This window comes from Zophobas morio, unplaced genomic scaffold, assembly GCF_036711695.1.
Source record: "Zophobas morio isolate AGI-343-1 ecotype UQ-CSIRO unplaced genomic scaffold, CSIRO_AGI_Zmor_V1 ptg000018l, whole genome shotgun sequence".
NCBI classification, from domain to species: domain Eukaryota; kingdom Metazoa; phylum Arthropoda; class Insecta; order Coleoptera; family Tenebrionidae; genus Zophobas; species Zophobas morio.
The window spans coordinates 83,104-97,275 of NW_026972123.1; the positions used below are offsets into that span (position 1 = coordinate 83,104).

At 34.4% G+C, this 14,172-nt stretch overlaps 1 protein-coding gene across 13 annotated transcripts in view; it reads left to right on the top strand.

The window, feature by feature from the left end:
- The window catches only part of Patronin (patronin), a 61,182-nt gene that overhangs the window by 7,687 nt on the left and 39,323 nt on the right, over positions 1 to 14,172 (top strand). The window contains exon 1 of one of the 13 annotated variants that reach the window (XM_064058512.1): positions 2,413 to 2,626. The exons of the other annotated variants lie outside the window; for them this stretch is intronic. Coding sequence (XP_063914582.1) covers positions 2,519 to 2,626 — 108 coding nt within the window. The 5' untranslated portion in view covers positions 2,413 to 2,518. Of the gene's footprint in view, positions 1 to 2,412; positions 2,627 to 14,172 lie in introns of those variants that run through there. 13 annotated transcript variants of the gene reach the window in all.

Genomic DNA, 14,172 nt, shown 5'->3' on the forward strand with positions numbered 1-14,172 from the left:
AATGTTGCAATTTTTTATTTTAAATATACATTTCTAAAGGCTTTGGGGCCCCTCCAGCTTTGATGCCATAGGCCAGTGCCTAGTGTGCCTTATTATAAATCCAAAGGTGTATAAAATTATTACTTGAATTGATGAGTTGACTGACAGATACCACATATCACATCACTAATTTCCTACACAACCGTACGTACTGAAATTTTGTGACTACATAGATACTCGAACAAGAAAACAAGTACTTGTCTAATAAGTTACGGCAAAAACCTCATCTTCTTCGGAAATGTGACCTAAAACGGGGTGCTAAAATTGTCACTTCACTTTGATTTATGAGCAGTTCAGTCCAGTTCGTTTCTCACTATTGATGTTAGCATCGTTCTTTGTAAATTTAATATGGGTGCCTGTAATAGTGCGAAAAGAACAGAGGTATTGATATATTCGAGAGGACAAGAAACAGTAAACATAAACTCCGCCCTCTGGTTGACGTGTTTTTTCTTTGGGACAGCGGAATTAGAAAACGTTGTAAGAGTCAGTACCCCCTTAATAATGAAATTTTAACAGAAACAATATCGGACTTCACAGAATGCTTAAGGCGGGAACACAATATATTCGTCCACAGGCTCTAATGTTATATGACTTATCCGACAGGGTCCCAGTATTATTTGTCTGTTCCTGCCTTTATCCCAATCTCCACTTTCATTTGTAGGTCGGTGGTTGTGTGTCGCTTCTATCAGAAAACTTTGTTAATTTATAGAAATTTTGTGTTTCTTTGATAAACAACGTATTGTGTGATTTTATGTCGTAATTAATTGGAGCTGTTTTAATAGAGTACTGATCAGGTTGTAAGAATGAGTTTTAAAGTACACTTTTATATACAATTAGTATCATAAATTGTATTTTTTTATGTAGCTCTGTGGGACGATGCATAAACAAGTTGACCTTGCTTTGATTTACCTGGTTGAAAAACGACATTTTGTTTACGTCAAGAGACATTAACGTGTTGAAGTCATTATGCATTCATTTAACTTTGGTTTTTGTTTTTTTTTTCTTTTGCGAAGTTAGAAAAAAGAATGTATTTTGACTTTGGTTTCATTCAAAAGAGTTGAGTTTAATTAAATTTATTTTTGTCATTTTAAGGAATTTGGTTAAAAAAAATCTGCTGAAATAAAAAGCACAATTTTGAAAAGATTTGACAGTTGCTCAATCATAAAAATATTTGCAATAATCGTAACTATGTTAAAAATTTTGGTGTGTTTGTAATCTGGAAAGATATTTTTTTGTAGTCACTGTTTTCCAGTACTTTTAAAGCATTTAAAATAAAAAAGAAGACTACATATTTTAAAGCTGTTTTTTGATATGTGTTGTATTATATACCGTGTGATATTAATGTTATATTATTTTTCATTGAATAATATATAGGCATTTCGAATTTCAACAGTGTACAGTACAATAAATCCAGATTTTTCGAAAAATTATAAGATTTGATTTTGCGAATTTTTTTGTCTGTCTGTCGTCTGTCGATTTTTATTAGACTGTTAATCTCCAAAACTGATAAACCAATTATTGTTAAATTTTGTATATGTATGAGTATTGTGTACTCGTTTCAGACTTTTCCGACTCGTTGAAAAATGTGGAATCGCTGATTTTCTAACCTTCCAAGGGTCAGAAAACCTGTATGGTACTTGCCCACTGTAAATAAGAGGTATTATAACATAAGCGACATAGCTTGCTAATGCATACAATGTAACAAATCTGACGAGAAAGACAACCTTAAAACTTAAGTTAACGAAAAAAATCGTGCCCTTCACTAGCTTATACCTATGCAAATTCTTATACGACAGCAGATGTCATTTGACGTTTTTAAGATACCTTTTGCATAAGTTGTTTTGTTAAACCGGAAACAAACAATAATTCAACGAATAACGTAAAAGGCGTGACGTATATACCGATATATATGGGAAGTTGTAGTTTCATCTCACACTTGAATTACACGAGTATTAGTTAAGCGACTTTTTTTTTCAATAAACTGGTACAGAGAACAAGACAACTGAAACAGAACGTAAAACATTCGCAACTAGCTTCCACTACTTCAACATCTCCCAACACCGCCGAACTAGATAAAAGTTGTATAGAAACGTATCAATCGAATAGGAAAACTCTTCCCAGAAGAAATCCCAATCTGCAGAGAAAATCGCCATAAAAATAGGCGAATTCCGATGTCGCAATATCCTACGCGACGAAAGAAAGCCTCAGAGCAGTGGCGTGCCGACAATTAAAACCGCAACAGAAGAAAAACCTCAAAGTGGTGAATAAACGTTTCGTTTTGTGAGATTCCATCTACTCTATTCCCCTCTCACTTTTTCTCCATAGTCGTCATCATCACAGGTTGATTATAGTCCGTCCGACCACGCATTCCATGCTCAGTCATTTGTTGCGTTCGTAGCAAGTCGGTTGTGTGTGATTTTTCGATATGTTTTTGTTTAATTGGTAGTGGTCGTGGTTGTGAGTGTGGTTGTCGTGCAAAATGGTACTGACAGTGACCACAGTGAGCTCGTTATCGGAGTACCACGGGGAGGAGTATTACCAGAAGAATGAGCACAATGGAGTGGGAGTCTCGCTCGTCACGTATACTGTAATTTTTTTTATTTTGGACATTTTAAACCCCTTATAGTTCTCTTTTGAGAATAATTTAGTTCGTGGGTACTGTGATGTACTGCCGGCGGAAACTGGGCCATCTGCCGGCAGACGACAACAAGAACAAAAAGAAAGTTAGTGTGCAATTATGGCAGAATAAATATCTCGTAAATATTTATTGTCTACGCCGAACAGGAAGTTATTTTGTTTAATTTATGTGTTATTGACTGAGCGTTGCCCTCTTTCTCATTAAAATTTTTGCCTTGTCCGGTGTCAAAAACCGAGTGTCTTGATGCCCCATGCTAATATACCGACATGTTTCTACATTTGTGTAGTCGTCTTAATAGTTAGTTTTTTAAGGTTATTTTAAAATACTTATTTGTTTTGTAAAAACCTACCTAGAGTTTTCAAAACGCAACGGTTGGCTCTCGTTTCTGATCTTCGTTATCGAGGAAGGTGAAAATTTAAAAAAAATATGTGCAATTTGTGGAAAATTCGGTAATCTTTGCAACATACTACCTTGCCTTATTTGTTTCTATCGATTTATCCTCACAGCCAGTATTCGTATTTCGAGCCAATGTCGCCCAAAAATCAGACAAATATCACCAAAACCTCCCTAACAGAGTAAAATGAATCCTCTCTTGCACCAGACGGTATAAATTTACAACGAAAACACAAAGTTTGACGAACTCGGTCGTTCCATTTGTTTTTCGCGTTGCTGGTGAATTTTAAACGTGTTTTTGCCGTTTTAATTTGATGAGAGGTGGCGTGCGTTGATGAAGTATTTATTTGGCATGTCGAGTTTCGAGGAAAGTGCTACGGCTGTTGGTTTTTTGATTAGATTAAATGATTTTTTTTATTGTGGATCATTTGTGCATTTGATAATCGTCGTGGAATTTCAGTCAATTATATATATCATCTTAGAGTCGAATTATGGCCAAGTTTGGTTAGAGCTTCTTGGGTGGCAATCCGATCGGGTTGTCTGTTTAATGGAAGTTTGATTGGTGTCACTACGACCTCGTGATTTATGAGGAAGTGTCGAGAAATTGCGTCCTGATCTTGCAATGAACGAAAATTGTTTTAAACAACTTCAAGGTTGCAAAGTTGCCGGTGTTGCTTATTAAACTTTAAAGGCAAAGTGGGGAAGTATCGGTAGTTAGAATAACGTTAGCGGTCGTCAGGGTTTTAAGGTTTGGAAGTTTTAATTTGGATGAGAATTTTTGACGTTAAAGGAGGCGTTGCGGGTTTCCAGACATTTAATCTAGAAATTTTGTAATCAGGGTTCCGTAAGAATTGGAATTTATTGTGGATTAAATTATTGTGATAAATTTTAAGTGATTTCTCTTGTTCCCATTTATTTACAGTAAATATATACAGGGTGATTCAGCGTAAGTGACCAATTTGATTTGCCACGGTAGACACCCCAAAATACATTAGGTACTCTTCTATTCCTTGTGAAACTCATTTTCAGAGAATTGTTTCCATCAACTTTTATTTTACATGTCATGCCTGACAGTGGCACTTCGTTTTGATGTTTTTATTAAAACCGTAGACCGCGTGGATTTGTGATATTTTTGAAATGACGGCTATTGTCGTTATTTTTTTAAGATGTAATATACATTAAAACAATTTAAAAAAAATTACTAGAACGCTACGGAGTTTATTTCCTTGATGTAAACGTTTATAAAAATACATAGTACCAGTAATTTCAAAGTAGGTGTAATCTATATGTATCTTTACAAATTTGACGTGTACAAAACCAATGTAGTGTTAAAGTACAAATAAAATGATTTTATTTATTTATATTAAATCACTGCTTGATTCCAAAATTCTCAACAATAAGAATTGAGTCTCAAAACAAAATCTCAAATTAAAAAATTAAAACTTGTCTTTCCTTGTGCTTGTATATTCTTTTCCCAATCTAAATATTCCACTCTCGCATTTTTTGTATCTTCAAAATATGACAAACGTTGTAAAGGTCAATTAACTTACAGATTAAATTCCACGACTAAGGAAGAAATTACTACTATAAAATAATTTATTTGAAAATATCTTGATATCGTGGAAGGTCTACTATCTAATATTATTTCAATTTGGCACTTTTTGCTCGCTTAAAGAACGTCTTCCTCATGGAGAATTTAAATTAGGTGCACCAAAAAACTTAAAAGTAGATATATATATATATTTATAAACGTATTTTCATAAAACTGCCTATAAAAAATTTTATTGCTCTTGTTAATACTCTACGAGTAGGTATCTACATTTTTTTTTTAATTGTATTAATCATGTTTATTTTATGTATGTTTACTCAGTGTCCTGAATATATTAGGAAAACCAGTACGTAAGAAACACCTACGATGTCGGAAATAACTAAATTTATCTTAAAGCAACTCAATTCAAATTGTGTTTACATATTTATTTTTTCAATTTAGTTGACAGGCTTGTTCTTGTTGGTTTAAAAGCAACACAGAACTTGTCGCTAACATGGGTATTTTCGATATCCCCAAAAATCAAATATTAAAGATTATCTTTTATCTAATGCAATTTATGTAGTTAGATCTAGAAAGAAAGATGATACAGACATTAACAAGTGATATATTTTTGGAATATGGGTCGTTTACATAAAAAAAGATACAGGGAGACAAACCACTAGAAAAAGGAAACCAAAGAAAAAACGAATTCCTCAAACTAGTGTATTGGCTTCTATTGCAAATATTCTTGCTTCATTAGTACAACGCCTTCTTTCTCAGCGAACAGTGGAAAAAGTAATTAAGTATTATTCCAAAAATAACAAAAAGTTGATCATTTTCGGAAAAATTAAAAATTAGTTATTAAAAAAAGTGAAATTAAAAAAAATGCCGTATACTGTGAAAAAATATATGGGTCGATTCACTTTATTGATTTTTTTAGAACATTTCAACAAAATTCCCTAAAGAAAAACGAGACAGCGTGAAATTGTACATGTTCATTGGAAATATTTGTATTCACAAAGAAGTTTAATATTCCTGGAGGAAGAATTGTGCATTACATAGTATGTTTGGAAAGAAATCTGTATTGTAGTTAGCGAATTTTCTTATCCTCTAAAACACAGTCTGGATAGTATTCATTGTAAAAGAAGTGACAAGTTAGGTTTATATTACCCGTTGTACACCTGTATGACCCATACCTCGTGTACCCAAAAATACACAGTAGGTAATCTATATATATAGCTTCTGCATTCGTTAAATACCCACATTACTTGGCACTTGTAACTTCGCGTTGACTAACACTTTGCGACCTTGTCCAATGAAATACATCACCGTGCTACGGTCTATGATTATGATCGTAATTATGACTAAGCCCGTCAACATTCCCTAATTGCCGTTTCTTTCTTCGATGGCAAAAAGCACAATCGCCATTTAAGGTATGTCATCCATTCCGAGTAACCGAACACGTCGAAACAACCAACGATCTGATCCATTTCCTTTGTTCAAAAGGAAGTGACATACGGTTGATGGGGTAACAAATTCTTCATGATGGCAATTTGTTCAGGTTACGTTTGTGGTCGCGTAAATAACTACCATTTCCAAGAAGATAAAAACTCCAGCAACAGATTTATCGTTGTTTTGTGTCGGTTATGTGTACATATACGAGAGGATGTTTAAAATGTTAAACACGTGTCGGGCACGTTTCTGAGGTGCACTTGAAACAAAAAACGGTTACGTGTATACATAATGTTACAGTTTCTTTGTGGTGGGTCGGGAACTCGCAGCAAAGGTTAACGCTTGATGCTAATTACAAGCAGCGTGTTTTATGCGGAGACCATCAAAGGGCTGCTAATCTGTACAGTGCTCTTCAAAACGACACACTTAATTAGGTAGAGCTCGGCGTGGTATTAAAAAAAATGTGAATTTTACGGTCATCTTGATTATAACTTGACAACATTTTGGACCAAAAAATGCGTATGGTCTCCGTGTTCGTCGAAGATCACTAACTTGCAGAGGAAGACGTTTAACTTTTTCACAATTATTCGCTAAATTGTTTGAGTTAAATGTTTACTCCTTTATTTTATTTATACTTAAACTATGCGTTGTTATCAGTATACTTAGTATAGAATTGAATGTGCTTTGTTTTGCTTGAATTTACAAAGAAATTTGCACTCGTCTAAAAAGTAGAGTAAAATAAAAAACATAATTGTACAATTATAAACTACACTGCCCGGCAAAAAACCCGAAAACTTGAATATTTGTATATATAGTGTTTCAATTTTTTTTTACTTTTTTTCTGTTTCCACATGTTCTAGAATAAAGTTGTTTTCTATTAATGAATACATTAATGATTTCCTTTTTGGAATATTTTTTACAAAAGTTCGACCAGTTCCAAGTTCAAGTAATCACAGAAAGTTCAAGTGTACGAGTTTTTTGTCCGGCAGTATATTATGCACCGAACACCAAAATATTCACCGAAGTTTTAGAAAACATTTTCAATTAAACACCTTTTAATTATCTTGTTATAGATTTTAAAATTTACTGTGTTGTACATATGATGGTAAGACATTGTAAAACTTAATACAATAGTAAAATGTACTGTTTCTACTTTTGCTTAATCATCCCCATCAAGAATTTCATGACGTCATTTCAAAAAATTCTATTTTCAAATGATTTATTAAATGTTATACAGTAATCTACTTGTGGTGTAGGAATCCGTTTTGAGTTTCCCTAAACGCCCAAATGTTCACAAAAAAATTAACATAGTATATTTATAAAAAATAGGTTAACTACCGGTTCTAGTATTATTAAATCCCCATGATTACAGCGCGGACCTCCGAAAAATTGGAAAAAGTAGTTGGCTCTTCCTCCTGTGGATTATTGTGAATCGAGGGTAGAGATTTTTCTGCGGAAAACGTTTGTTGGATCTCCGAAGCATGATCTTCTATTATGGTTGCTGAAATATTTGTTTTCGATGGGAAAAACCTCCCAATTAATGCTCCCTGAGAGCATGAGTCGCAGTCATGGATCTTAGATATCAGAATCGGATTGTAGAAGATCTAATTTGAATGATTTATAAGGAGGTGCAGATTTTATTAATAATGTACAAAACGCAGTTTTAATATTAATTCGTAACGTAAATAATTTTCAACATCATTCACAGTCATTACTGGATCGATACATCCTAAGTAGTAGTAATGACGTTTTTGTAAAATACGCAGAGGTGAGGACGTGGCTGTTTTTTCTATTATAAAGCATTTTGATTTGGAAGCTGGTTCGTCTTCTTCCGTTGATATCTCGGTTGAGAGCACTCAGAAGTCTTATTATCATTAGCAGGGTCTCTAAACTTTCATCGGTGGGAACATTCGGAATATCAATGACCTTATAGCATTTATCTGTATTAATCATACTTATCTTCTTCTTTTTTTTTTTTGCTGGACACTGAAAAATAGTTATCGATGTTTCGTCTATTTTTGGAATTATCCAGACGTCCAATATTCGATGAATTACCATATTCATTTAGAATTAATTTGTTCGGATGTGAAGATGTTAGTAACCTGATTAGATCCTTATTTTTATTAGTTATTAGTTGTCTTTAACTGCATCAAGTTCCAATTTTATTTTTTCAAGTTCCGAAAGTATCTCCGTCCTAAGCACATTTGTATGAGATAAGCATACTTCGACGCTCATTTATATATCTATGTAAAGCTAATACCATTCCGCATTCATGATTTATGTCCGTTGCTTTAGAACCTGAATCCGTGCCAAACAGGCCAATCAATCTATCGGGAACGATCTCTTCTTGGCAAAGTTTATTATTCACTTCAGATTAATTGTTATTGTGTTCCAAATAAATATCCGAGTTTTTGTCGGCACGAGTTCTCGTAATAATTCATAATCATAACAGTACCCACGACTTTTTGCTACTGAACAGTTTCTTCACAATCTTTTTTTTTAATCGCCTATACTTGATAAAAACACCGAAACCGTCCACCACACATTTCGGCTCAACTCGACCGGTAAACCACCCATTTCACCACAGCAACCCGTTTAAGTCATCAACCAATTAGTTAATAATGCTGGTCGAGATTTTTTCTGGGTGCATCGGGAATTTACGGCCTGTTCTTGGACCGGAAATCCCTCTAGCTTCCTTGATTTGACACCGGGGTTCTCCTATTTCGCGTTTCACGTCGGTAGGTGGTATTAATGTCATTTCTGTGATTTTTTTACTTTTCACTTTCCGAGCGTAAGCTAAGAAAGTAAAGTAACCTCATCTGAGATACACCCGTTAAAACTTTTATGACTTAAGCGGCTTAAGCCAAACCACCCTTATAAGTCAAACTGGCTATTGTAAGCTTTGTGGACCCGAACCGCAAGATTATTACTGTCCATTGTTGGCATAATGTAGCTGTGAACTGAGTTAAGTAATACAATAGCCAGTTTGACTTATAAGGGTGGTTTGGCTTAAGCCGCTTAAGTCATAAAAGTTTTAACAGATGTATCTCAAATGAGGTTACTTTACATATTGTAATCGAGTTGGGTTTGTATGTCTCTTCGATTGTTACTTAATCAAAGATGAACATTGACTGATTTTTGAAAAAAATCTCTTGGTTTTTGGTGGATGAAGTATTAAAGTGAAGTTTTAAACGGTTTTTGAAAGATATACTTTTGATTATAAAGTAGAACGTACAAGTACGCCATTTGTTTTTTTTTTTTTGCGTGGACCAAAGTTTATTTATCTGTAAAAAAAACGTTTAAGGTTATCTAAAAGCGTTTTAAAACCCATACGAGTTATCTTAAAAAATTCAGTTTGGATAAATTTTCTAGTTTTTAATTTCTTTGAAAAATAATATATATAAAGAATTTCTTGTTGCAATTTTGACAAATTATTTAATATTTCACGAAAAAACTTGGTATCATCTGAGATGGCTAAACGTAACCAACGGAAATGAATTGTACTTAGTAAAAAGGATCAGAACTACCTATGCACTTGGATGAGCATGTCTTGATTCATACTTGATAAGAAAAAACCTTAATCAGGATAATCGTTGTCCCAGCCATCGAAGATCGGTGTAAAAAAAAATGAGAATAAACATACTCTGTTAAAAAAAAGCGGCAAGTTGTGCAAAAGCAGGGTTTCTATGCAGTCTAGACGACAGGAACGCTTTTTTCTCATTGGCGGAACGGATATTTGAGGTTATGTGGGTCGTTGGTGCGTAAGTAATGGGAAGTTCGAGACAGGAGAATTATAGTGTTAGCATAATCATATCGCGTAAAAACATTTCAGAGAAAAGGAATTGGAATGTCGTGTTTTTTTTTGTGAAATTTCAATTCCCTGAAGATCTAGGGCAAATAAAACAGTTGGGGTTGTTTTCTAGTGGTGGGTTTCCAGTGTTTGGAATTTTTTGTGGAGTAGAGAAGTTGTAATGGGTTGCAAATTGCGGGGTGGTCTTGGTATTGATTTGGTTCTTTGCGGTGTTCTTTTTATATGTACGGAATAGGGAATGGAGGATGTAATGAATGGAAGAGCAGATGTCAGTTATTAAAATGACTGTTTAATAGAAGTATTGTGCTCGCTGGAAGATTGAACCAAATAATGAATTTTTTTAGATGGAACAGGTCAGAATTTGTGCGGAGTATTGCATTCGTCCGAAAATTATATAAGAAATTGTGTAATTTTATCAAGACGTTCCTTTTAATCGTCGGCTTGTAGTAGAAGTAAAATTATATTTTTGCTATGTATATGAATTGTATGATGCGCTGTACTGATGAGACCTAACAAGATCGAAACTGCAGTCTGTAGATTTTAATTGGGTAGTTAAAATCTTTGGTGAAAATAATTTCACTAACACATCAAACTTAACCTTATAAAAATACCCGCAGCGTTGACTGGTCGGATTATCAACTTTTTCTCACATTAACACTTCTATAACAATGAATAATATCAACAGTGTACACACTGTCATAATTGATAAAAAAAATTGTGCTCGAGTAGCCTCAAAATTCCCGTTTGACGCATATAAAATCATTTATAATAATCTGTCACATTACGGCACGATTTCAGAGTATGGCACAATTTATAGTGCTATAAAGCGGTGTCATGGAAACAAAATAGTAGGTACACCATACGAATTTTTCACAAGACAATGGAATTATTTGAAAAAACGTCATAGCAACCAACATAAATTGTCATTTGTATTTTTATGATGGTAAAAATAAAACTGAGATTTAGAAATTAAAACTGATGGTCTATTACCGCTACTTTGACCATAAAATGAAAAATGATATTCGTTTGTAATGGAGGATTATGGCACTCGTTTCGCTCATGCGCTAAACTTTCATTCCTGCGATAATCCTGTCCATTATAAACTAATATCATAACATACTATTTCGGTATTAGTGTACGTATTTGTTGTTTTTTTAATCATCTATTATTTTAGTGTTTTTGTCTCTGATTTACTGGATACGCAAATTCTGTACAAAATTTTTCGATTTTAGAAACAATTTAGCATGCATTTCATCAATGAAGTTTTTTTGACCTCGCACTTGGTTCATATCCACCTTTATCACAAAAAGTTAAACTTCACTGATACCATGGTTTTATATCTTTACGTTTGAAATTTCTCCACACAATCATTACTCGCTTCAGTGGAAACAAAATTTTGGCAGTCATTCGTACATGTCAACACAATTTTATGCATGATTATCGCAATTCTTACGTGGCGTTGCATTACAAATAGTCATTATGTCACATCTTCCGTGCTATTGTGCGTGTTGTTACCATATTTAGCGTCCTCGGCATCAGCGGAAAACTCCACAATTGTGTTATTTTTAATACGTTACATAAAAAGACACGTTAAACGCCGAAAGTACCACATCTTGTGGAGATATTTTATCAAATAGCGCCTCCGCCATTTCAAGCAACATTACTCCGTCTTCACACTCCATTTGACAATGCGCCTTGCCCAGCCAGTAATAAATCTGGAACGTTTTAGAATATTAGAACATTCAATTTGAAATTCTCCATAAACTCTAAATCTAAACACAACGATTGAGTCGTTTTTCGAATGATACACCAAGTTTCTCGGTTATGGGTTTAAATAATATGGTGGTGTGGAGTGTTTCTTTATTCTTGATGACATTTTATTGAGGTTGGCTAGGTGCAGTTAAAATGGAATATTTTCGTTATCGAAGCCACAGTGGAATTTTCGAGGAGAAATCCGCAGTCTTAAATCTGAACTGAGATATTGATTGACGCCTCTGCAAAAAAGAGATGTTATTATCTGAAGTTGGCGTGCCTCAAATGGTGCAGTCGCAGGTGGAAAGGCTTTACTTTTTTTTGGTTCTTTGTGCGCTAATATTCTATCGTGCAGTGAAATTACTATATTGGAAGAACATGAGCATGGTAGATCATGTCGTGTTTGTATGATAAGATAATACGCTACGATGTTGCTTGCACTAGAACAATCTGTAATTCCTTATATTCCGTTGAACGGGTGGGTTAAACTCAACAATTTATTTCTTAGGAACTCGAATATACACGACTTATTACACAGCGATTATGTACAAAATAATTCCGACTGGAATGGATTTGACTAGACTCTACTTCTCCCATTGTCTGGACATAACTCTGTCTGCTCCCGACGGTGGTTTCTATTTAAAGCGCCACTTCTCGAAACGCCCCCGTCACCGCTTATAGACTTGTCTGGAACACCCATTCGCGACTTTCGCTTCCAGGCTCTACGTCATTGCAGATTCTAAATACATAATTTGCAAAAGTGTCAGTAGGTTTTCCCGGCCACGTTTTCAAATTTTCGTCTCTAGTGACGACAATTTTCTCTAAAGTTGCGTGACTGACCTATATATTTTTTTTAATTAACATATACTTAAAATCTCTAAAAGTCACAGAGAATATGTTCACTATTGTCATCATGAATATGTTCACTATTCTGAACATTAACTCTTCACGCTTGAGTTGGGAACTATTATTTTTTCATTTGCAGCTAGCACCTTTTTATTGTAACAAACTAATTTTTGGCATTTTAAATTTTACTGGCAGAAGTCAAAATGTTGCAACTTGATAATATGATTTCTAAATAGAAATATATGTTGCCAGTCAGCTTCAAGTGAACGTCATCGTTAGTTTTAGACACCTACAGACAAACCGTTTTATCAATGAATCAGTTTATCCAATGTGAAGAAAAATGTCTGGCTCACTTTTGTTTAAAAACAGTGTGAACGGTTTATAAGGTATGTTTCCAATTCCCAAAAACAATAAAAGAAATTCAAAATTTATTTCTAAAGACCAAGTCACAATTTCAAACGATTATAAAAAAAATTGCCTGCGCAGATTCGTCTTTTACGATATACGCTTTTGTAAGAAATATTTACTGTTGTAATCTAAACATGATCATTATCGCGTTTTTTATATCAAGTCTCTAAAATTTACAACCGCCTCTCCTTATACTCATTTTGTTTATAAACACGTAAAATTCCCAACCACCGAAAATGGTAAAACGAGTGGGTCAACTGGTCACCGGACCAAAACCACCACCATGCAGAGCCAAACTTCGACACCACTTCGTTCAAGGTAAACCAACACAGCGACAACGACAAAGCGTTAACACCATCCATAAACATTCTTCATTTACTCATTATCATTATCCAGATCGACCAGCTTTCTCCCCTTAAAAAAAAATACAGCTCCAGGCGGGATTTCTCAAATTATCATAACAGAATTACTCCTGTTTCGCTCATGGGCGTCGGTTGGTATGTGGCATGGGGTTTCGTTAAACATATGGTACTTTTAAGGTTATACCATCCTACACGTGCTAAATAGTCGAGCTGAAACCGAAAGCGAAACGCAAACGACGATTTACCGGCAGCTCGCCCACATTTTTTTTTTCAATGTCTTTATCGATCAGGTATATAAAGATCAAAATCGCTGCTGAGGTACGCCAACGCGTCGGCCACTTTTCATCGCACTGCTGGTTACGTCAAATTGTCTTAGGAAAGTGTGATGTAACCGTGTGGTCGATAGAGATTGCCTCAATTGGGTCTAATTTGGGTTGATCGAATTGTGGCGGATTGTGCGAATTGAGGATTGTTGTGCTCAGCGATTGAAACTAAATGATGATTTTTTTACTTCCCAATTTCAAAGCATTCGGTTTTCAAAATGTTGGTTTATAACTTTGATTTTTTCTAAAAATCTGGACGTTTCGGGTAAAAACTCAACACGAGTCATAACCTACATATGTAGGACTATGTTATTTTATACAATTTAAAACCCATTTACTATGTACAATTTTGAAACGACTTCATCACATTATTGGTGATTGGTGGTGATGATTCGACAAATTTTAGCTAGCATTTTACCATCTTATTTTATTCCTAATATAAATACAAAATTTGACAACAATCGGCCCAGTGACGGCAGATAAATAGACAGACGTAAACGGAAGACGTATCTCGTCATACTCTAGGGGTCATGAAAGGTCGAGAAAACGTAAAAGTTCGCTTACGCTCGGGAAGTAAAAACTGATAAATCGAAAAACTGAAAAATGGAGAAAAGGAAAAT